At 37.1% G+C, this 25,136-nt stretch overlaps 1 protein-coding gene across 1 annotated transcript in view; it reads right to left on the bottom strand.

The window, feature by feature from the left end:
- tmem104 (transmembrane protein 104) overlaps window positions 1-25,136 on the bottom strand; it is a 51,116-nt gene that overhangs the window by 23,543 nt on the left and 2,437 nt on the right. Inside the window, exons 4-8 of the mRNA XM_084094686.1 lie at window positions 21,029-21,110; window positions 19,945-20,041; window positions 19,760-19,840; window positions 15,483-15,582; window positions 13,974-14,070 (exon numbers count right to left, since the gene is read on the bottom strand). Of these exons, the coding sequence (XP_083950812.1) occupies window positions 13,974-14,070; window positions 15,483-15,582; window positions 19,760-19,840; window positions 19,945-20,041; window positions 21,029-21,110 (457 nt within the window). The remainder of the gene's footprint in view (window positions 1-13,973; window positions 14,071-15,482; window positions 15,583-19,759; window positions 19,841-19,944; window positions 20,042-21,028; window positions 21,111-25,136) is intronic.

Below are 25,136 nucleotides of genomic sequence, written 5' to 3'. Positions count from 1 at the left end.
TTACTGTGGTAAAGTAGAAAAACGCTGTAGGACAGATAGCCTACATTTGTACTTGCATGTCAAATTCTTTTTAACACAGTTTGTGCTTGTTATATTAGACATAGGGCGCGTCAAGTTTAGTTGTAAAGCGCGTTTCACACGCGCGGGTGATTTTTAGTTTCACTTTCTCTGGCAGCGCAATCTCAAACATAGCCTAAATATTTCGCCCTTGTGGAGGATAAAATTCGCTCTACAGACCAATTTACATCAAGTAGAAAACACGAAGATATCATAAAGAGCTCGATTTTCTGCTCGTGTCCCACATCCCTCTCACAGTGCAGAGTGGTAGGCTATATCACGCGTCTTTGTGTGGAAATATAAAACGAGTTTTTATTTTTTTAAATAACCCCTCAACCACCGCCGGTAGTTGGTCCATTACCGCGGTGGTAAAAAAACCTGCCACCGTCACAGCCCTAAATATACTAAATATAATAAGATAACCTTGTTTGAAATTCTATATTGACTGGGTTAAATAGAATTGCATTACTAAAAAGAGACTAAAATACAATTTTCATTGACTAAAACTAGACTAAAATGTCATCAGTTTTCGTCGACTAAAACGTCTAACAAAGATATAAAGCTTGTGCAATAGATGAGTAACTGATCCTTAATATAATTTTAGCCTGCTTTACATGCTTTAAACACCTTTCTTTAATAACAGAACACAAACGAACAAGCTAAATTGTACAGTGAACATTCATATTTAAAGCTTAAAATTAAGACCAATAAATACCAATTAGCTTCGTTCAAGACTTTTTAATTTACACACAACCAACTCAAGATTTAGGCTCAAGGAATATCTTTGAAATATGATCAACAAATCTGTTGTAATGGGTCTCAATTCACCTCACTCTCATTCATATCTGTAACCTAACAGTCACAGAGCCAATAAATCATCACGGAAGTGCTTGTCGCGAGTCAGGCTGTGTTCATTAAGGCTGGACAGTTGCATTACTCTGCTATTCATGGGTCAACAGCTCTCTCCTAAAGGCCTTTGGTAAAAAAAAAAAAAAAAAGGTCGGTATATTTTTAAAAAGAAACCATTCATCCATTTACTGTCATTTGCAGCATGATTACACTGGCAACTATGGTGTGAATCAAAGCTGAAACCTTTCTAAAACAATGGGAGCCACTGAGGAGCAGGACTAATTCTCATGACTTTGTAATACTGTGTCAAGTTCACCAAAGCACTTAGATCTCTTATAACCATAGAGCTCTCAGTCTCAAGTTTCGTCCAGTTCAACAGAAGCTAAATAGAATAGGATATTTTTTTCATCAAGATCGGGGCTGACTTGACTTTCACTCCACGTCACCACATTAAGTCGTAAGGACAGTCCCTCTAGAGCAAGCCGATGCTACGTGCCTTGATCAAGGGCACAACAGTGATAGCTGAAGTTTTACAAATGCAGTGTTTGAACATGCAATATGTTGATTAGAAACCCAGACGTACAACTAAGCTTAACCACTAGAAAGAACAGAAAAAAGCAAAAGGAAATAGGGCTGCAATATATATATATATATATATATATATATATATATATATATATATAGATATGAAAACAATTTCACCAGATGATTTGAACAGCTCTATTTGGAAGAATTAATCATTTTAGAATGATTGGGGTGATTTTGTCGGGGAGAGCATCTGCATAGAAAATTATAAATTACAAGCGAAAATAAAATGTTAAATAACACTGCATAGTCTTCAATGTGTAAAATAAAATAATTAATCTTTGTTTAAGAAAAGAAAAAGTGATTTTCTCTTTGTTTGATTAACATTAATGTCACAGAGAGCTGCAGGTACATTAGGCTGCTGTCACTTTAAGAACGAATGCGAGTTCCGAATTGACTTCTCTTTCGCTTCTTGAGCTTGACTGCTATAAACATGGTTGAACGTTTAAACTGACAGGGCTTAAAACAGGTGCAAATGATAAATTTACTCTATGATGGTTAAACTTTGCAATTAATCCACGAATCACGTTCCGAACCGTAGGGTCTGGTCCGTATATGGATCACGGATCGACTTCAATCCCTAATTACTGTGACGATCACGGATGCACAGATGCGTTTCAATGTTGATGCTGAAACGATATATTGTACAGCCAAAAAAGGAAACGATAACAGAAAGGCAAATGGAAGGGAAAGAAAAGAAAAGGAAAATACAAAAGGAAAAATGGACAAACAAAAGAAAAAAAAAAGGAAAAGAGAAAATGGTAAATCCATGAACTAACATGAACTAGCCATGAGCAATACATTTGTTACTGTATTTGTTAAAGGGATACTCCACCGTTTTTTCATATTAAACTATGTTATTCCCTTAACTAAGACGAGTTGATACATACCTCTCTCATCTCAGTGCGTGCACTTAATCGCTCTAGCGCGCGGTGACACTTTGAAAGCACTTAGCTTACCCCAGTATATTCAATGGTATCTAACAGCAATGAATTTAGAAGTGACCAAACACATCAACGTTTTCCCTATTTAAAAACAGTTACACGAGTAGTTATACGACCAAGTATGGTGACACAAAATAAAACGTGGCGCTTTTCTAAGCGGGTTAAAAAGGATAACTATAATGGATAGCGGAATAGCACTTTTGGAAGTACTTCGACTCGGCGCAGTAAAAAGTCACGCCTGATCTTCTTCCCACTAGGAACCCACTAGGAAGAGGATCAGGCGTGACTTTTTACTGCGCCGAGTCGAAGTACTGAAGTACTGAAGTACTCAGGGAATGTGAGATGTCGCTCTGATTGGTTTATTTTACATTACACCCAAACCACACCTATGAGTAATGTAGCTACTTCAGACCAACCCATTTTAGATTTGCGTCGGGCGCAAGAGTCATTTATCCCGTTGGTATAATAGCAACAGCACCCAAGACCCGCCCACAAAGTTACTTGCGTTTCAGATCGTTAAAATAGGGCCCTCTGTGTGTTTATGACATGACGATAGTTTTTCTCAAATGAAGCGGTGAAATGCTCACGAAGTGAGTGACTTTCAGAGCGGATCTAGAGTCTGGAGATGAAGTTCATGCGTTCGTGTCTCATTTAGGCAAAAAACTGCGCGACCGTCACACGTGCTTCGTTGTGTGTGTGAGGTAAATGAAACTGTGCGTTGTCTGCACCAGTTTGGTGGCAGATCAATGAAGGGAGGGGTGTGTTTGTTTGGGTTGATTTCAAATATCAACAGTGTTTCTCAGAAATGGCTTACTGCCCCTTTAAGTTGAATTCGTGGAAAATGTATAAGACGCACATAAACTACAATGAAAACAAAACAAAAATATTATTTAACAAGTAAATGTGCATCACAAAGTAAACATGCATCAATCACAAAAGGTCATGTGACTGAATAATTTGCTCTGCAGTAAATGTGTCTGAAATCTGCTTTGCTAATAGAAGATACGACTAACTAACACCTGATAATATATATATTTTTTATATATATTTTTGAAATTCATAACTGGCAATACAGAGGGAAGAGGCTGCACTCAGTCATTTTCATGTGGTTTAAAAAAATGCAAATGAAAGGTCAGGAGTTCAGTCTGTGACTTAAATAATAATAATAATAATAATAATAATAATAATAATAATAATAATAATCTTCCACAAATAATTTAAAATCTAATCAATGTTCCTTTCTTTTTAACATGTATTCCATCTGGCAAGCACTGAAGTAAAGCTCAAGTACAGTAAACACTTAAATTCACTGCCATCAGCTAAAAATTGTACTACAAATATTAGTGTAAATCTAAAATGGCCAAACAAACAGTAGTCTGAACACCTTTCAGGCAAACAAAAGTCACAAACATGAAGTATGAAGGTTAAGCAAGTAGCTTCTGTGTTCAGGGTAACATCCGGAAGGATGTTTTGATAATGAGACATCGGTTGTGCTTGTGGATTTCATTTCATGGAAATCACGTACAGCCTCGTCCTGACACCCACCGAGGAAGACCATTACATCATTCTGCGATGTCCTTGGACAAGATAACCAGCTTTTCCGAACCGAGAACAATATTGTACCCAGCAGGTAGCCCCGGTGAACACACAAGCTGTTCAGTGGACTGAAGTTAAGCCTGCAGAAATGGATTTAAGGGAAATTAAAAGAAATTATAATAATGGGCAACAGCAGATTAAGACAGAACAGAACCTGAATGAGCACTAGACACAAACCTTTGAGGGCTGTGTGTGATTGCCAGGGCACTATGGGTATTTTCTAGGTGGTTTACAAGGTTATCTATGATATTCCGGTCTCTTTAGTGTAAATCTATGGGATTTTTCTGGCAGCGTGCACAGCGAATAACAAAACAAGACATTAAAATGTGCCGACAGCTGTGGGATACTTAAAAGTGGTTGGGACCAGAACTGCTGCTGTTACATCAACTATGCTATGTTTACAGCATTTTGACAGGTTCATCCTTGCATATCTTACAGAAGATATGAAGAGCTGTCAAGTGTGCAACAGACGTGGTATATCATGATCTTAACCCAAGGCTGAATTTGTTTTATCTGCATTTACTTCCCCGTCTAGTTTATCTGCCACATCTTTTCTTAGTCCTCCTCGACAATTCCTTCCCCACTTGGCAAGAATCACCAGTGTGACTGTGGGTCAGCCAGTGTTTGCACTGGCACGATAGTCCCACTGTGGATTAGAGAGAGGACTCTTCGCCTGGTGGGCCACTGCTCAAACTCCTCATCCTGCTGAGCTAATATCCACTAAACCATCTGCGTTGTCTTATTCCTGCAGATCCACCCACAGCATAAGAGCTTTCTAAAAGACAGCTTCAACTACATCACTTGCTAAACAAACAAAAATGTACTGCTGTCAATTTGAGCTTTCAAATGTTTCAATGTTTTGGAAAAGTAAATTGAACAATCATCATTTAGGAGAGTTTTTTTTTCGAAAGCATGAAAGCACCAAGATGGAGAAAGTTTAAACAGTTGTAACATGTAGATACAATAGGAAATCTGACTCCGTTAAGCAATTCATTCAAAATGAAATGTTCAAGAAAGTCCCTGCAAGAAATGATGAATACTTTAAAATGTTTAGCACAAAAATATCCAGGTAAATATTTCTCTATTATTGAATTAAACATCTTAAACCAACTTTTTGGTCCAAATAAGGGTTCCTAAAACATATGTATAAAATAACCTGTATACATCAAGGGGAATGGTGGTGTATCTTAATTCACAAGCATGTTTTTTTTTCCCTCCAAAGATGAGAAAAAACAAAATTTATCTTGCAGATCTTTACGCTGTGACCCATATTTCACAGAGCGAGCGAGACAGTGAGCAAATGTGTGTCCTAGGAGAGAGGCCAATGGATACTGAAGGTTGCTGAAAGGATGGGCTCTAAACATGTTAGCAAGGAAGACAATCTCTGCACTCAGTGGGCAGATTTCCTCACCAGGGGAAAAAAAAAGAAAAGAAATAAAATTCTGCCTCTGCATATGCTACATAGACTCCTACATACTCTATACTGTGCTATCCAATGAAGGACTATAAAGGCCCAAAATATAATTTAACCCTTACGCTGTGTTGAAAACCCTGTAACACCTATGGGGCCAGATTTACTAAACAGGGCAAATTAGCGTGAGAGTGCAATTCCATAAAAGCGCTGATGGGAGTGGAAAGTTCTGTGCGTGATCTACTGACAACGCACAAATTAAAGATCACAGACGCAGCGGGATCATTTCCATAAATCACCAATGCAATATAGCAAGAGCAGCGCAAAATAGCATCTGGTTTAAGACAAGCGATAAATAGCGCAAATTCAAGTAAATTGACTTGCGCAAACCTTAGTAAATCACCTTTGCGTGATTCATTTAAATACTCTCCTCCAATAGATTTTGCGTCTGAAAGGGAAACTCCTACAAATGCATATGCAATAAGGTCAGCTGTGAAAATAACCCTGTGTAACAAGGTGGGGAAAAAAAGAACCCCAAAAGTTCAAAAATGATCAGGAAGTAGTTATACCCTGTGTGAGCAAAGTCAGTAAGTTTTAGTCTAAAGCGATATCATTAACGTTTTCTGGAAAAAGAATATTCTCTCTTGGTCAAAATGACCCTAACACAACATAAAGGTAAAAAAAGAAAGAAACGGTGATCTTTTGTAACAATGACATGGCTAGCATTACAAGTGGACTTCAAGTGTAAGATCTCTTGATTGTTCAGCAACTTTCTGCCACAACAATCTGCTGGTTTGGAGTGATCAATGAGCAGTTTCAATGTGTTAAATGACCATCATATGACTCCTTGAGAAATGTAGCTTCTGACTGTTTTGTACAAAGGATCCTCCCATCAAGATGGTTAAGGAAATTAGCTCATTTAACATGGACCCATAGAATAAAGGTGATCATGTACAGCCATTAATCCAGCTTCCCCTTCAGAATAATTACCAGCCCAATGAGAAAAGGGAGGACACCTTCCTGTCCTTGATACAATTTACATCCTCACTACACATCACCCCTTCCATATATAATGGCGCTTTTCCACTGCATGGTACGACTCGGTACGACTCGCTTTACTTTCACACTGCAGTTTAGTCCTGCTTCGAAGTGGGTGGGATTATATACTGATCGTTATATTTGTGCCACCACCTAGTCTACTGACCACGATAAAGTCATTTTCTCTGACCAATCAGTGATCTGTAGTGTTTACACGTCACATTTTAGTATCGGTACGGCTCACTTGGAACCTCAACCGAGGTGGTACTAAAAAAAGTACCAGGTACTAGGTAATGTACATAGTGGAAAACCCCCCAAAAGTGAGCCGTACAATGCAGTGGAAAAGTGCCATAGGCAGATCCATGGAATACTCTCAATACATTCCCTAAATTAATCAACAATGTCTTGGACTTGAACTCAAGTTTATCCATTGAACTTTCGAGAGCTTGTTTGACAACATTTCCGTCATAAGATGTCAGATGCCATTAAAACCTGAACAGATACTCCAGTTCTTTAAAAAGCTCTTTAAACTGCACATTGAAATGAATCGACAGCAGATGAAGTCTCAGTCTACTGATCTTTTTAACAGCTTTCAGCAAACAACAGATAAAACTGCAGGATTTTACACAGAGTGGACCTTTACTGCTGATCAAAGCCACAGCTTGCTGGGCAGACAGGTCTGTTTAACTTGAGAGAAAACAAAAAGATTTCGGCCTTAGCCATACCCGTTTCAGACAACCCAAATAGATTTACTGAAGTGTTTCACGGTTGACAAAACTGCTTAATTAAGAGTAGATAAATGACTATGCTCTGAAATGCCATTTTTGTCCTTGTCCCACAACCCTGAGGTTTGTGTGTCAAGCGTCTTGGACTTTAAAAATATAGCATTGCTCAGGGACAGCTGTTGAGCCAGAGATCAAAAATAGCTCTTTGTTTGCTGTGCCACTAGAACAGCAAGCGCTGGAATAGATTTATTTTAAGGATGGGATAAAATAGTGACAGCAGTGATCTACATAACACTTAAAAACTGTTTAAAACAGAACAGTTTGAAGAATTGAGGAGAGAGAGAACTAAATGAATTAAGCACATGTTGTTATACACACAGTTCATTATAAGAACTAATGTGCAACAAGTTAGAGTTGGTAATATACATTTGGTTGGTTAATATAAAACTATTAAAATGTAAATAATATAAAGTATATAAAGGTTATTTCAGAAGTAGAGAAAGTAAAATCTTAAAATCTTTCTCTACATAAGAAATGACTCCTGTTAAGAGTTAATGATGTTACTGATGAAGCAAATCAGTGCAGACACGGGAAAATATTAACTACATAGGTTAGTCATCACAACAAGCAAGAAAGGTTGACATGGATCACGCTAAATCTCGAACCTTCAGGGAATTACCCGTTTAAAAAAAAAAAATGCAGCACAGAGGAGAGTTTGCTGGCAAAAAGGGAACGTGACAGGGCTCGTAATAAAACCAGAATCAACATTGGCTGATTCGGAGATGGCGAGAACTGACGGATTTGAAATGTTGTAAAAGTGACACAGAGATGGTGTTTTTATTACTTAACAGGTGAGTGAGGTATTTTATTGAACATAAATTGCCATATGTAGCTCTCTAACATAGTTCATTGTAAAGCATTACCTGTTGTGAAGGGTCATTTCATTATAGTTGTTTCAGCTGTGCTCAGATTTATTTTCAAGTAAGTACCGGGTCTATTAATGGGTAAAGCTACAGTAACGTCTTCAGCTAGTCAAGCTTGAGGTCCTTTTCATCTAAACTGGTTATATAATGTTTTATGAACAGTAAGATAACCATATTCATCTGCACAGTCATGCAGAGCCGAAGCACAACCAAAACAATGTTCTTCTGCAAAATGCATGCAGTTTTGTTTTAACCACTAGAGGGCCAAACATTACATAAGGGGGTTTTGCACCGGGTCGTTCTAGGAACTAGCGTGGTTCTCCGAGAACTAATGGTTCCCTTAGGAACATTTTCCTGGTTGCATTCACACTGCCAGTAGGAACTCTGAAGTGACATAAGCCGCGCTTGATTTTGTAACTTTCAATTTGACGGTGCTGAGAACATCAAAGCCTGAGCACACAACGCTCACATTCTCCGTGTTCATTAGTTTACAATCTGTCTAACAGTCCTGTCTAATACGTTATTAGATAGAACTGTTATACAAAGAAAGTAGACAGTATATGAAAAGGTATTAGCGTATGCCGTATGGTTGATGTCCAGTGTTGCTAGCTGAGCAGAAATACATGATCATGTTTAGCTTGGTCCCCTCAAAGTTGCGTTGGATTTTCTCCTTATCGTAAAGGTTGAGAGGCCCATCCATCACTGTTTTCCATGTTCATAGAGTTAGTTTGTGGAGTAAATATATATATAGGCTATAATCTGTGTATTTACATGGCTTTTTAAAAAAATGGCGGGTGCTGGTGTTTCGCGTGCGTTCAGCTAATCCACGAACACTTACATCACACATAGTTCCTATAGTGCTGGTTTAGACCCTACTCTGAAGTAAGAGCTAAATTAGGTCCTCCAAAAGGAGTTCCTAGAACTAAAATCCTAGTAGTTCCTAGTTTTTGCGATGCGAACACGATCAAAAAACGTGTACTTCCTCCAATAGTTCTAGGAACTATGAAAAGGTTCCTCCGATGCGAAAGCCCCTATTGTGTACTTTAAAGATGCAACTTTTGATGCAACTTTTGTAAAGATGCAACTGCTCGAAAACAGTATTTAGACACCCAATTTGTGTAGCTATACTCACATGTGCCAGAAACTGACTGCACTATTTCATGGCAACTATCATAGCTGGGTTCATTACCATATCCATTTCCTTTAAGCACCACTGCTTAAAAAATAAATAAATAAATAAAGAGCAAAGACAACTAGTCATCCGTCCAGACCCATCCCTACTATATGTCAGGGTAAAGTCACAGTCATACTCTGCTGAGGCAGGAAGTTTTACACAATGTACAGAATGGCCGTTAAGCATTACAAAGCAAAACAGCAACTATAAAGGCCTTTTCTGAGATAGGTAGTTTGAGAATCTTTAGTCCAGTACACTCCATTCTTGGAAACTCTTTGGCGACGTTCCCCTGAAGAAAGACATGTATAACATCCTTCTTTGTGTGCCACAGGTAGAGAAAGAACAGTGTCACGGTCTGCCACCCACTCAGGGATTATAGTGAGGCAAGGTGTTATGTGAAGGCATAATATGCCTCTTAATCTTCCCTTTTTCCTTTTCTAAAGCTTATGCCATGAGGCTGCACTAATGTGTCCAACATCAATCCTGCTAGCCACGGGGGAATACAACTGACCACTGCTCTCAAATACTCTCATGCAGACCACGTACCGTTTTGAGTCAAAGTCAAGACACACCAAAAGGAAGAAAAACAAATGCATCTGTGCTACAGTAGCCGTAGGGTCATAATTCACACTCTCTGCAAAAGGCAGGTTTCAAAAGTAAAGTTAGCACGATGATTTAGGAATATATATAAAAACACTATAAAGACATGTTGGAAGGACATATGGGCACTTCGATACAATTCAATAATCTGGAATATTTCCAAGAAACATGACGCCCTAGCCTAGCAGACATCCAAAAACTGCCATGAATGCATTTCTGAAGATTTCAGATATAATAACAGGTGAAACTGTTAAATCTCCTCATTTTCCTCACATCATGGCGCCTGTAATAGATTTGCGCTACATCTCAGCAGCCGTCTCCTTAATAGGACAGGAGACAGATTTGGCATGTTCAGCACTGATCTAAAACGCAAGGCCAGATAAGTGAACAAGGACTCTGGTTAGACCCTGACTAGCTTGCTTTGATATGGAAGAAATTTACAGAGTGCCAGTGAGGAACTGCTAATTAAAAAGGCAATTAAAATGCAATCATAGCGATAAACTAACATCAGTTAAGTGTTCCTGGACAGGGCCAAGTATAAACTCAAACTGAAAACAAATTTAGTGCCAAGACGGTGGATTTATGTAAATGTCACTCATTTGCATGCAAATGTGACCTGACATTTTTGTGATCATGTTAAAACACCGAAGCACCAATGCGCGTTTAATTTTGCTGACGTGGTAAATTTGATGGCATAACCTCAAAGGGTGAAAAAAAAAAAAGTCTGGGTGATATTTCAACCCCAAATTAAAAAAATAAATGAAATAAAACTCAAACAACTTAAGAAATGTTAACGTGCAAAGAAAAAAAGAATGCTTTTTTAGCACCATTAAGCTGTTTTAGCATTTTTTAATTATCATGTCTCACTCTCATGACAAATATGCACATTTCCCCCCAAGATTCTCATTACTGTAAAGTAGAAAAGTTCCCACTCATTATTCTCTTTGAATAATGAAAAGTCCCATACACTTGTTTTTTTATTATTATTATTAAAATCAGAATAAACTAAATTCAGTACAAATCAATGCAACTATACAATAAAATTTGAAATAATGTTTTTAATAATTGTTATTTAAATGTATTATTTAACCAATTATTATTAATTATATGGTAACACTTTACAATAAGGTCTGATTTGTTAACATTAGTTAATGCAATAACTAACATGAACTAACAATGAACTAGCAATACATTTGTTAAGAATTTATTAATCTTTGTTTGCTCATGTTTGTTCACAGTGCATTAACTAATGTTAACAAATACAACCTTTGATTTTAATAACGTATTAGTAAATGTTGAAGTTAAGATTAATAAAGGCTGTAGAAGTATTGCTAATTCTTAGCTCATGATAACTAAAGTAGTTAACTAATGTTAACTAATGAAACCTTATTGTAAAGTGTTACCAATTAAATTTTTTTTTTTTTACAGTAATGAGAATTGGCAAGTGCTGGATTCAGTGGCCGAGGAAGACAACATCCTGTGGCACAGACTCACCTGGTCTGATAAAGCTCATAAAGTTGGTGGCTTAGACAGTCGTCCCCTTTGGACATTCCTGACTCAAAATTGGGCAATTTTCACAACAATAGAGACAGTTTGAGGTGAAAGTGAGAGGAAGAGAACAGCCCCAGTGACACTAGGTTCATAAGCCGTTTGGATTAATCTTTCATTTAAAAAAAAAAAAAGATAAAAAAAAGATGATTTATTTAAGGGCATGTCCAGAAGAAAAACTAATGATGACCTTCTAGTCGAAAGATTCAGAGTTTGGGGATGGAAGATGTAGGTTGTGTCTTCTAGCTTCCTAAATGATCTATTAAACTAAACTCAATTACAGCCGATACACAACATACATAAAGACACGACATGTGACCTCATCTTACACCTCAACAAGGGATGACAAACCGAGCATGAAGGGGAATAAAAATCCTAATCTCTAAAGCCCTATTCAGATGGGTTTAGTTTTACAAAAGTAGATTGAGTAATGTAATTTTACCACAGGACGTCCGTAATAATAATGGCCAATTCGCACGGGATAAGAAATCTCAGTAAAACTAGCAGAAGTGGGAGGGGTAACTTGATTTATGCACCGTCATCATGTGCGTATTATGTTGCTTCCTGATATTTATATATATATATATATATAAAACTTAGGGCTGTCAAAGTTAGCGCGTTAATAACGCGTTAACGCAAAATCATATTAACGGCACTATTTTTTTTAACGCTCGATTGACGCAGCGCGTATTTTCTGTTTAACCCGTGGCCCAAAACCTAGTTGGAGAAATGGAGATACACAGTGTTGCCAACTTAGCGACATTACAGACCCATTTAGCGATTTTTTCCCCTTCAACAAAGCGCCCAAACCTTATTTAGTTTCTGAGAATCTACCGGTACCGCCGGTACTGCTCTCCCAGCACGCGCGCGCGCGCCTCTCTCTCTCTCTCTGCGTCTCGCGCGGAGGAGCAGCGCTTTAATTCAGTTAAACAGATATTATGTTGCTTCTCTAATTTTACATGCAAGTATAGCCGAAATCAGAGCACAGATATTGTCTTTATTTTATGTGTATTTGATTTCACCAGACGACGGCTCGATTATCAGGATTTTTTTGCAGATTAACATCTTGGAAGGGAGAGCTGGTTATGTCTTAATGGGTCGCGTTTCAGTCACCATTTCATTGCGTTGTTTGACAACAGAAACAGCAAAATATACCAATGAAAACAGTACATAAAAGTACATTTAGCATTTTCAGAAGAGCTGCCCTGTCATGCAAAAATCTAAACATGTTTGTGTTAATTGCTCAGTGCAAAGAAAGAGAAGTAATGGGAACCTGGTATTTCTTTGTTCTTTCTACATGTGTCTAATAGACATGAACAAGTTCTTTGAAAAACATCTATGACCTTTGAAACATGTCTCTTCATGCTCTATGTTGACTATGGTTTCAATAATAAACATACATTTGCATAAAGCATCCATATTTATCCATGCCCACGTTGATTAGAGTATTACAAACTTGAAAAGTATTAATTTAAGGTACATTTAGAACAATTAAAAAAATGTGTGATTAATCGCGAGTTAACTCATGACAATCATGCGATTAATCGATTAAAAAATGTAATCGATTGACAGCCCTAATAAAACTGTTAAGTCCGGTCGAATGATGTATTAATTAAATTCAGATTGGATTATGTTGGTAATAGGCACTTACCTAACGCTAAAAGAAGTTTCGTGCCTCTAACGAGTGGTTTAGATCTTCTTTCTGATCTGAATGGTGTGTGGAAAACACTTGAGTTTTGCCACAGACTCGTCCCAGCGTCTAGAACGCAACTGAATGCTTTTTCATGCACCTCCATACTTAATAAACTGCGGAAAACTACTTTTAAACAGGAAATTACGGAATATTTACGTACATATTTACAGCGGGTCTATTCGCACGAGATTAGTATTACCTGAGGTAATTTTTCCGGACCTTTTTACAGAAGGTAAAAGTCGACGTAATCGTTACTGACATTGTCCGTAATGATTACTGAGATGGTACATTTGGACGGGACTAAAATCACTGAGAAGCTCTGGTAATTATTACTTTACCCCAACCTCTCCATGCTAAACTAATCCCGTCCAAATAGGGCTTAAGGCAAGCAAATATTGGCACATATTCTAAAATCAGCATCATTTCCTGTGGTTAACATGCAATAAGAGGCTTATCCAAGCGAGATTTAAAAAAAATGCTGAAACAATGCTTTTTATTGGCAGTTGGGATAGCCACTTCCCTCATTTCTAGAGATGAAGGAGGGTGGAGCAGAGCGAAATGAATAAGCGCATCAATCACTGCTGCGAAGCTAAAGCCGAGGAGGAAATCACACTGGCGTCTTGTGCTGTAGCTCTATGTGAATTTCAAGGGCACGCAAGAGCCTCCTGATACACGGCTGGGGTGAGGAGTCCACAGAGATTACGCAGAAGTATTAAGTGTCTCATTTGTCTTTCTTACCTCCAGCCAGTGAGTCCAGCACCCTGCCGAGACATAAGTGCTGCCAACGTAGAGCGTATGTTTGACTGTGTAACGGGTGCTGCTGCACTCACCAGAAACACTCTGTAGGCGTCTTTGCGTCTTACAGGGCCCCAGCATGACTCGGTATCGTTGTATTTCACACTCCCAGCACTGCACGAGTGATTCCCACTGCGAGAAGGCAAACAATTACACTTCTGACATCTGCGAATCGATTTCAGGAGTTAATAAATTACTACTATGTATATATGCATATAAATATCAGTCGTCACTATTTCTTCCAAAAATATGTCAATATTAAAATGATTAGTTTTATGATGAAAGGTCAGTAGTTTTTATTGTGGGTGGCAAAATATATAATGCAATGCAATACAATGATGATTGAGAGATAATAGACAAATAAACGTTGCTTAAAAGCCTGATGTATCATATTTGATTATCAATTGATCATTTTCTAGAAAAATCTTGTTAAAATGTGATTATCAAGTAAACCCAAGTTGCTTAAGTCCAGTAAATGCTCATCTAGAAATATTACTAACAATGTAAAAATGCATTCAGTAAAAATTTCACAGCAAAAAGAGACGTGTACCACAACCTAAACGATCTAAATGTTTTTAGAATTATATTAAAAGGCCTTTTTACTTGCTAAAAAAGTCAATCAGACGAAAAAAGGCATGTAGCAGATATGCATATGCATTAGGGGTGTAACGATACCCTCATGTCACGAATCGATACATATCACAATATGACATTATAATAATACTCCAAGACATATTGTAAAAGGTAACAAAAAAATGAACTGTTGATTTAAATGCTAAATGTGGTATTACATTGGGGGTGGAAATGAATAGGCTTAGACTTGGTGCTGGTAACCCAATGCACAGGACAATGGTGACACCAGAATAAAAATATTCATGATTCTGAAAATATAGAATTATTTTAGATGAATATGCTTTCACTCTGTCACTGGCTAGACATACATTTCAAATAATGTAGGCCACTTTTTACTGGTAACATCAGACATTTGGCATTATCAGGACCCACAAATATTCCCCCATTGCATTATTATACATTATAATCACCATTATATATAGTAGCTTAATGTAGTACGGACACTAAAACTCTGTAAACTTGAATTTTTTCCTTACAGGGAATTTTTTATTTTTGGGTGAACTATACACAATACATATGGTCACTATCCACGATACGTATTGTTGCATTTATATATTGCGATGTATTGTGACACGATATATTGTTACACCACTAATATGCATGCATATTAAATATGAGACAGTAGTTGGCTTTATAGGGTTTAGGCCTGTTCACACCAATACAATTGTTTGGCGTGGACCAATTTTCACATGCATTTCTTATTGGTTTTAAACATTATCTTCTATGTGAAAAAGTCTGCCATAAGAAATGAGTTGTGTTTTTATGACTGGGCAGTTTTCTTACTGATCTGCTACCAATATGAAATAAATCTAGTTTAAATGTTTGAACAAATGTTATCATTCAAAAAGTAAAGCTGATGTTTCATTAATTAACATCTAGAAGAAGAGCAAGATGAGAGATTTTGAACTCACCATGCGACCTCCATCAGTGACACAGGTACAGCAGCAGCATAAATGGCCAGGTCTCCGTACAGGTACACGATTAGGCAGATGTAGAACATGTTGACGCCAACTGCAGAGAGAAACAATCCCATTCTGAAGATTCATGGCTTTACATAAAACATCACTTCAAATGCAAACATGTGGAGAGGTTCACAGAACATGAAGATAGGCAGCATCATTCCCTAGAAGATTCATCTGATGTTCCTCCCCAAACACTATAGCCGCTAAACGCATAGAGCTATATAAATCATCCTAATTAAAGCAAGCAAGCACTTCATTATGAAATCCCCCCTGCTCTTCTCTTCATTAACCCCACACTCCTCTTCACCTGTTCTTCCATCCATCCATCACTCAACCCCTGCCTGTTGGAGATGAGATGGAGAGCATTCAGGAGGAAACACAGACCGGCTTCACCACAACACACATTCATCATTCACAGAAGCTCCTACGAGGATCTCAAACGGTCCAGCCAACCAATCAGCTCATTAATTACCCTGAAAGTTGACTAGAGCTGACAGACTATTTAAACTAGATTTAAATAAAGAAAATTTTACGATAGACATTTGTACGAGCTTAATTGAGCCGTCTTTCCCTTCACATTAAAAAAAGCAGCAAATGTTGCTGTCAGTTCCAGTTCATTATATAAAGATGAGTGAAGAAAACATGGGAAATTATGAATGTGCTCATTATACAATTTTTTTTTTTTGAAAGGAGAAAGAGTCTGTTACTTTAAATTTAGAAATATTGATGTTTCTTAAAAAGGTCATTTTTACACCATTTCACTGAATTTAAATCCAACCTTCTTGCTTTACTAGGCGACAATATCACTATTTGAAGAGAAATAGCAGCTTCTTTTTGTATATGCCTTTAAATGTAATAAAGAAGAGATGCACTGATAATTCAAATGTGACCCTGGAAACATCGAAACATTGAGAAAATCGCCTTTAAAGTTGTCCATTTATATTCGCGATTGTGCTACATTCACTCACAAAAACAAATGTTTTATACATTTACGGTAGGAATTTTACAAAGTATGTTCATGGAACATGATCTTTACTTAATAGCCTAATGATTTTTGGCATAAAAGAAAAATCGATAATTTTGACCCATACAATGTATTGTTGGCTATTGCCACAAATATACCCGTGCTTCTTGTGACTGGTTTTGTGATCCAGGGTCACAAATTTGGATTGATATAGTTGTGGCTGATAAGCAATGAATGGCATATAAATATAAAAAATAAATAAATAAAATAAAAAGCACTAAAAGCTATTTTTTTAAATGCTCAAAGTGAACAACTTCGAGTGAGGCATCTAAAAGTAACAATTAGAGGAAACAAGCATGCACAGATATGATAAACATGGCTCAGTTTCTTCCTTCAACTCAATTCTATAGGATTTTGATCCAGTTTTATCATTCATTCCCCCAGTTTCACAGTCAAGGCTTAAGTCTAGTCCAGACTAAAATGCATATTTGAGCGGTTTTAAAGGAAATTTAACAGATTATTTCTTAAAATATATCAGTAGCATTTTTTTTCTAAGGCACGTTTATAAAAGCTACTTAAATGTCCTAATTAAACTAAGGTCTAATCCTGACTTAATCTAAGCCCTGTCTGTGAAACCAGGCCTAAATCTTAACATTTAAGTAATTTTTGAAGTAATAGCAAGCCTCTCCTCAAAGAGCAAAAACATGCATGTAAGCTACAGTTCAAGATGAGCTACACACCAAAGTCTAATAGCTATGGTTAGGGGGTTACTAAGAAAAAAAATCCCCATTCTGAGCAAAAGTAATAGCAAAATCAATCATGAGCTAATCTATCTCCTCTGTGGCATTATTCGAAGCAGTCTTCTAATCAACCTGTCAGTGGGAAGGTTACAGCCACTGTGAGCAACCCAGATAAACCAGCGGCCATTAAGAAACCGGTCCAATGATGAAATGACAGAAGCCAGGCTTCCTGTTGTTAATTTCAGACCAGAGCGGATTCACATTCTGCTTTAACTTACTAAATCAATTGAACCCAAAGAATCGCTGTGTGCATTTTCTGGAAAAACAACCTCCCACCTACCTCAACAATACTAAAGTACAAACATTATCGCCTTTAACTACAGTTCAATATAAAACCCTGCAGTTTCTTTCCGCTCAATGGCAGATCATGGATTGATCACCCCCATTACAATGGCTGCGTTTAGCAATTGCACTTGGATTAAAAAGACAGCATGTCCTAAGACAGGAGTATTATATTTAAAGCTACAGTCAATACTAAAGTCACACTAACTAAACTAATCTCCTTCACAGTGAGTTGCGCTTCCATTTAATACATTTACGGTCAGAGTCTGCTCAGATAGTCATTCGTTTCTCCCAAGTGCACATCCAAAGTGGCCACTTCACTCCATTCTACACTGGCAAAGGTCAGAGCACAGCAAGCTATTTTAACACATCACGCTTAATAGAATAATAAAAAGTCGACAGGGCGAGCGTGTGACGTCTGTGTCGAGAAAACACAAAGCTCTGAAGCTACAAGTGCGTGCTTGTGTTCAGCAAACGAGAGTGCGTGCAGCGCATAAGAGGCAGTGCTGGTTTGTTCGAGGGTGTAACAAGTGCGTCACCTAGTGCATAACACTTGCCATCACATGCTGTGGATGTATGGAACCAGGGTCAGAAATTAACGTTCCCATTAACGGGCAATGTATATATTTTTCCTTTTAATTTTTTTCCTTTTCTAAAGGGCAATTTTAGTGATAACTGTATTAAAGGTGTTATCTTTTATGTCAAATACTTATATTTAACTAAATTACTTTTATCAAAATACTATAGACTATTACCAATAAAATTCTCGACATCAACAGAAGTCACATTTACACTGTAAAGGTGGAACAGAAACTGCATCTGACAATTACATAGACTGTTTAATATAAAGGTGGCATACATGTATTTAGACTGAATTCTAAATACATATATAATAAATGCTTAAATGTACATTTACATGACAACTGCATAATGTTGCATAGCGTAAATCGCTTACACAAAGTATATATAAAAAAAAAAATCAGGAAATCATTACAGGGCAGAACTGCAATTATGACAAATCATTATTGTCGATTATTGCTATCAACATTCTAATAATGATTATTAATGTTGTTTATTAGAATACATAAAGGTTTTATGGGTGGAGAAATGTCTCGTCATATATTCTTCTAGGCAACACAGACAAAACAAGTTAAAAAAAGCTTCTTTTTTTTTTAAATTACAAACATCGCATTGGTTATCTTAGCAGCATGAAGAAAGAAACGGTTCTTCAAACTGGGAATAAATTAAATACAGAAAGCGAGCAAATAATGTTCCGCCATCACTTCACCCTAGCGCAAGGTCCTTATGTTATATTCACAGAAGCTGCGAAAAGATAACATTTTCTACACTGCAAAATTAATCTCTTGTTTACATTGTATCTGCACTTTGATGTTTATGTTTATGCAGAATTCAGTCAGCAAACCAAGAAGCCTCTGATTAGCTATTGCATCCATACTCTTAACAGAAACCCTTGTGATTGATTATAATGCTCAACACTGCAAAAAAACGTGTAAACGCGCAATCGAGTGTACATTCATTTTCACATTTTACTTTAACCACGATTGTCGTAATAGAATTCGTTTAATTGTGCAGGGGCATTTTTGTTCATTTCTGTGGCATTTTTGCCCCAAGGCAAGCCCAGTTAATTTCCAACCCTGTATGGAACAGCTCAGCAGGCCATTTCTGATGTCCGTCCTTTGCTTGATGGTTGGAGAAGATGCCAAAAGCAATGCTGTTGAGATATTGCAAGGCTGCTTGGGGCACTGTTGAGTCAGCCTTTGTGTAGCACCACTCGTGAAATGATGCTTAGGAGGGCAAGAATTCTGAAAATGGGAATCAGTATAAATGACACCTCAGTTTTTAGTTCAAGGTGAACACCGAGTCTTCATATTCATCATAAGATTCTCATTACCTGGGTTCTCCATCTTTAAGCGAACTTCTCGTTTCCTTATATTAGAGTAGATAAAAGATCTACAGTGAGGTAATTACAACCAAAAGCAATTTAACTAGTTCTAATTGCACCCCATTAACAGCAAATAACCTTGTTCAATGTTACTGAACACTGAAGCAAAACTTGACCTCCGGAAACCATCTTTTAAGGCCTTGTTTAATAGTCTTATAAAGCTAAACGTCTTAGCTGAAGATTACATTGTAGTGCATAATGATGCAAGAAGTCTTACCTTTATTAAAAAACATGGAGGCCATTTGTCCCATCTCGACTCTCTCGACAATGTCAAAGTGGTCTATATTCGAAGCACGCTCTGTTACATCAGATGACAAAACCAACAATGACCTTGAGATTTTCATCTTGGGTAACATTGCAAACCATTATTGACAAAGACAGTACAATACAAACAGCACTTACGGACAGAGAGAATGGGCCGCGTCTCGACGGGTTCCGAACGTCCCCGGATAGTGAGCTCATCATCTGAATAGTCCGAGCTGGAGTCGCTGTCATTAATCTTAAAATGGTTGTAACAATAAAATTGATTAGTTTCCTAATTCTAGGCCCTGAACAAACACGCTCATATGTGTGAGCTTGGTAATAGCAAGTTTGTTCACAGTTGAACACAACTTTTTAATAATAGTTTATTCAGCAAGGGTGCATTAATTGATCAAAAGTTACAGTAAAGACATTTATAATGTTACAAAAGATTTCTATCTCAAATTAATGCTGCTCTTTTGACCTTTCTATTCATCAAGGAATCCTGAAAAACAAAAAAACAAACAAAAAAAAACATATCAACTTTCTTCAATACATTGATAATAATGAGTGGATCAGCATATTAGACTGTGCATTCACATGAATAAATTACATTTAAAATATATTCAAATGGAAAGCGGTCATTTGAAATTGTAATAATATTTCACATTTGTATTGTTTTTACTGTATTTTGATCAAATAATGCAGCCTTGTAAATTATAACATTTCTTTTTTTTGGGCGAACTGTTCCTTTAAGACAATGTTACATATGAATGTGAGGGCGTTCTAGAAGAACGCGTTTGATTATTGCCTCAGTTTATTCAGGTGTACAGTTGTGTGCGCAATATAACATGACTAAAACAAAGAAGCAATGTGTCAAATTATCTTGACACACTTATTCAGCATAAACACAATATTCGTTGTTGCAGATCATCTATTAAAATATAAACATTCTGATTTTATAGTTGTATAGGCCATAATATAGGTTTTCTGTATTCTGTTTGCATGGGTGAAACTGTCTAGAAACATACTAACCATGGGCCTCGTTCTGAGTTTGTCAACATGTAGCGATTTTAGTACATCTGCTCTAAATGGCCCCGTTTCATTCACTGATAAGTCAGTATGATTTAAAGTTTCATCGACTTTCTGGCTTGGCACGTGTAACATTTCCATTGATAAGTATAATTTTCATAGGGAATAGATACTGAATAATAACACAGTGTTCAGGGTAACCAGGCTCACTAACCTCTTCCTGTTCTCTCCTCTTCCAGCGTAGCTGGGCATTGGCAGCAGCCATGGCTTCAATCACAAATGTGGTGGTCATGAAACTGAGGGAAGACAGAACAGTTAAACACACTTCATGTGTAGCAAGTTTAATAAAATAAAAAATAATTAATTAATAAAAAAAGGGAAAACAAGATGCAGAAAAAACTAGATACAGAGCTGATATCAGAAAGAAAATTCTTTAAAATAACATAAAGACAACATAAAATAACAAATTGACCATCGCGATTTTGGACATTATATTAAATAATTTTTTTCAATAATTTTGTCTATTAAAATGTCATACACATTTCCCTGCCTGAGATAACTTATGTTATGCTGACATAAGGCTGCGTGAGTGGAAACAATAATATTACCTGAAGAAAAAAAAAGAAAAAAAACTACTTTAAGCAGAAATAATTGTTTTAAAAAGTCTGATTCAGAGACTTGTCATTGGTGCATATGAATGAAAATGATTCAATATCATTCATCCCTGTGTTTATTTAGTCAAAAACAATGTGGAATACACACACACACACACATATGGTTTTTGTGTTTTATGAGGACTATCCATAATTTTTTATACCGTTCAAACATTCTTTTCTATATATTTTTATATATGCACACATACATTTTTAAAGGGGCCATGACATGCATTTTTTTTATTTTAATGGGTTCTTGAGGTTCACTTATAATTTTTTTTTTGCAAAAAACAAAACAAATATACATGCATAAAAACTCTCAACCCTCATTCTTGACCCTCTGTCTGAAATCATCAGTTTTTAAGGGGCGGCCCCTTTAAGGCTTGTCAGTGAACGGCCCGCTGTTATGATTGGCTAATGTCATTGCATATGAAACGGTATCAATGGCCTCTTGCTATTGCACGTGAGTGTTTAGAAAACATTATCCATATAAAACCCTCATTTACAGACTAAGCATTATGAAATCATTTACGGTTTGTGATGCAGCTGCTGTCAGATCCAATACAGTCGGCTGCTTTATCTTTCAACAAAAGGTTCTTTGCAAACTCTCCATTACACACTGCCTCATTTGCAAAACAAAATGCTCAGAACAAACATAAAATTCTTCAACGCGATCTGGGACACCATTAAAATAAACCAACCACTTGGTTCTGACGCTGGGATCCTTCTGAAGTCTGTATAGAGACGCACTCTTATATGTCGAAAGATCAAGGCAAATTTGATATCTCGTGAATATATCACTCAGTCCTAGTGCAAAATATGAGAAACTGTATGTCATATACATTACGTCAGTCTCATTCGGACATCTCAACTCATAACCTGCATTTAAAGACCAACTGTTGTCTGCTTTCTTTCCCCAGCTGTTTCATTGATATACAGCTCCATTCTGTTGCATCTAAACACTCATAACTCTCCCCTGGGCTCTGTCAGTGGCTCAGACAGCTGGCAGGTTGGCAGCCAGGGGTGATAAATGTGTTTTGATGGCCACAGCACCAGCGGCAGCAGTAACAGGGTTGAGAGGTCAGCTAAAGATGAGTGAGTGACAGAGAGAAATAGCATGCAAAGAAGACCAGAAGAAGACACGCTGTGCTCTCACTGAACACAACATGAGGTAGAGACAGAATTACACTTCTCAAATTCATGCCCTAACTACACACAAATTAGAGACCCATTCTGACCCCATTTGGCAAACCACCAGAAAAGATTGGAAATCTAATACATACACCCTCCTAAACCTGATATGTCAAAACCCCTGAATAATCAAGCGTAACAGCAATAAGAAAACAGCAACTAGAAGAACGCAAACACCAATATGAAAAAAAATATATATATATAGTATTACTTCTCAAAGTAATATCAATAAGTAATATCAATAAGTTTATTAAAGGGTTAGTTCACCCAAAAATGAAAATTCTGTCAGTAATTACTCACCCTCATGTTGTTCCAACCGCGTAAGACCTTCGTTCATCTTCGGAACACAAATTAAGATATTTTTGATGAAATCTGAGAGCTGATCACTTGTCCATAGGCTGCTAGGTGACCGAAACTTGCTGGCCCAGAAAAGTTATTAAAGAGATCGTTAATATAGTCCAAGTGACTACAGTGGCTCAATCTTAAGTATATCAAGCGACGAAAATACTTTTTGTGCGCAAAAACAAACAAAAATAACGACTTTATTCCACTATTGATTTCCTTCTCTCTGGGCCTCTAGTTGGTTCACGTAGTGTTTTTGCGCTGCGCGTCTGTGTTGCACGTCACCACGTAGGCTCACAATTGGCCGACGCTGGTCATGTGTGTGATGCGTGTTGACGTGCAACACAGACGCGCAGCGCAAAAACACTACGAGGCCCAGAGAGAAGGAAATCAATAGTGGAATAAAGTCGTTATTTTTGTTTGTTTTTGCGCACAAAAAGTATTCTCGTCGCTTGATATACTTAAGATTAAGCCACTGTAGTCACTTGGACTATATTAACGATCTCTTTAATAACTTTTCTGGGCCAGCAAGTTTCGGTCACCTAGCAGCCTATGGACAAGTGATCCAGCACTCAGATTTCATCAAAAATATCTTAATTTGTGTTCCGAAGATGAACGAAGGTCTTACGTGGTTGGAACAACATGAGGGTGAGTAATTACTGACAGAATTTTCATTTTTGGGTGAACTTTTACTTTTACTGTGAACTTTTGGGTAACCCAAAACTTTTTTTATTCAGTGTTTTAATTTGAACAGTAAAGGCCATTCCCACCAAGAATGATAACTATAAATATAACTACAGTAATTACTGTATTAGCATCCATACCAACGCGGGTATGGTTCTATTTATTATAAGGACTTGCTGCAATAGTGTCATCTGCCGCTTTAAACGCTCGAGCTTTTTAAAGCAGGATGGATTGAGATTGGTATTGGACTGCTACTCTTTTACATTTAGAACAATTTGTACAACTATCTTTATTGCTATGCTATCATTATAGCCAAGTTATCGTGATTGGTGCGAACGGGCCTTGAACCTCTGCTGTGCAGCGCAAAAGAATTATAATAAAAGGAATAGTTCAATTTTCACTGGATTATCTTTTAAATGATAAATGAATGATTGAATGAATGTAAATTCAGTTTTATTTCTGTTTTCCATATATATATTGTTTTATAATGCAACCCAATTCAGACCTTTTTAAGTGTCCTTGGGGCCACTGTTTTTGGTTTTTACCAATTATTCCCAAAATATGAACACTGAATACAATACTTGTACCCCAACACTGTGCATTGTAATAAATTTGATGAATCATTGATGCCACTGCAGTGTGTGTGCTTGTGTGTACTATTTCCCAATGCTTTGGCAGTGTAAACAAGGATGGTTTATTAGGGGTGTTAAAATTAATCGTTTCTACAATGCAACGCGATTCAGACGTGGACGATTCTAATAATAGTATAATATAATAATAATAATAATAGTAATAGACCATAATCGATTATAGCCTACTGACATTTCTCTGGCATCATTCGTCGCCGGAAGAAGGCGAACCCCAAAAACAAATAATAATAAAAAATGCACCTACTATTTTAACATTTACATTGTGTGTGTGTGTAAGCGTTATTGTAACTTAAGTACACTACTTGACAGTCTCATGCACTTTTAGTATTTACTAGTGTTTATTAGTTCTAAATGCTCCTGTCGTCTGCTGTGTTCAGACGCAAGTTTTATTTGATGTTTGCTACATTTAGGAAGTGTACTTTCTTGGAGTAGATAAAATAAAAAGGGAGTTCATATATATGACTGCTTGTATTCATTGATGAAAACGTAGCCATGTGCAGTAATATTGAAAATTGAGGATGCAACACATCGTGATATCGCAATCGAATTGAATCGTGAGACCAGTGAAGATTCACACCACTATGTTTTATATACTGACTCAAATCAAACACCACATCGCACCGATACAACACAACCCAACTGTTGAAAGCTGGTATTGGCAGCCTTAAAGCAACAGTAAGGAACTTTTCCTCTTCGGTCGCCCTACAGGTTGGAAGCGTAATTGTCCATTAGCGCTGTCGTAAATAATTTCGCTGCCCACAGCCTACTGTCGCACCGACGCTCGCTGTTTATCTAGCACCGG

The sequence above is a fragment of the Abramis brama genome (genome assembly GCF_963993115.1).
Source record: "Abramis brama genome assembly, chromosome: 1".
Taxonomy (NCBI): domain Eukaryota; kingdom Metazoa; phylum Chordata; class Actinopteri; order Cypriniformes; family Leuciscidae; genus Abramis; species Abramis brama.
Note: the sequence above shows the minus strand (reverse complement) of the source record. Positions and strands in the feature narration are given on the sequence as shown.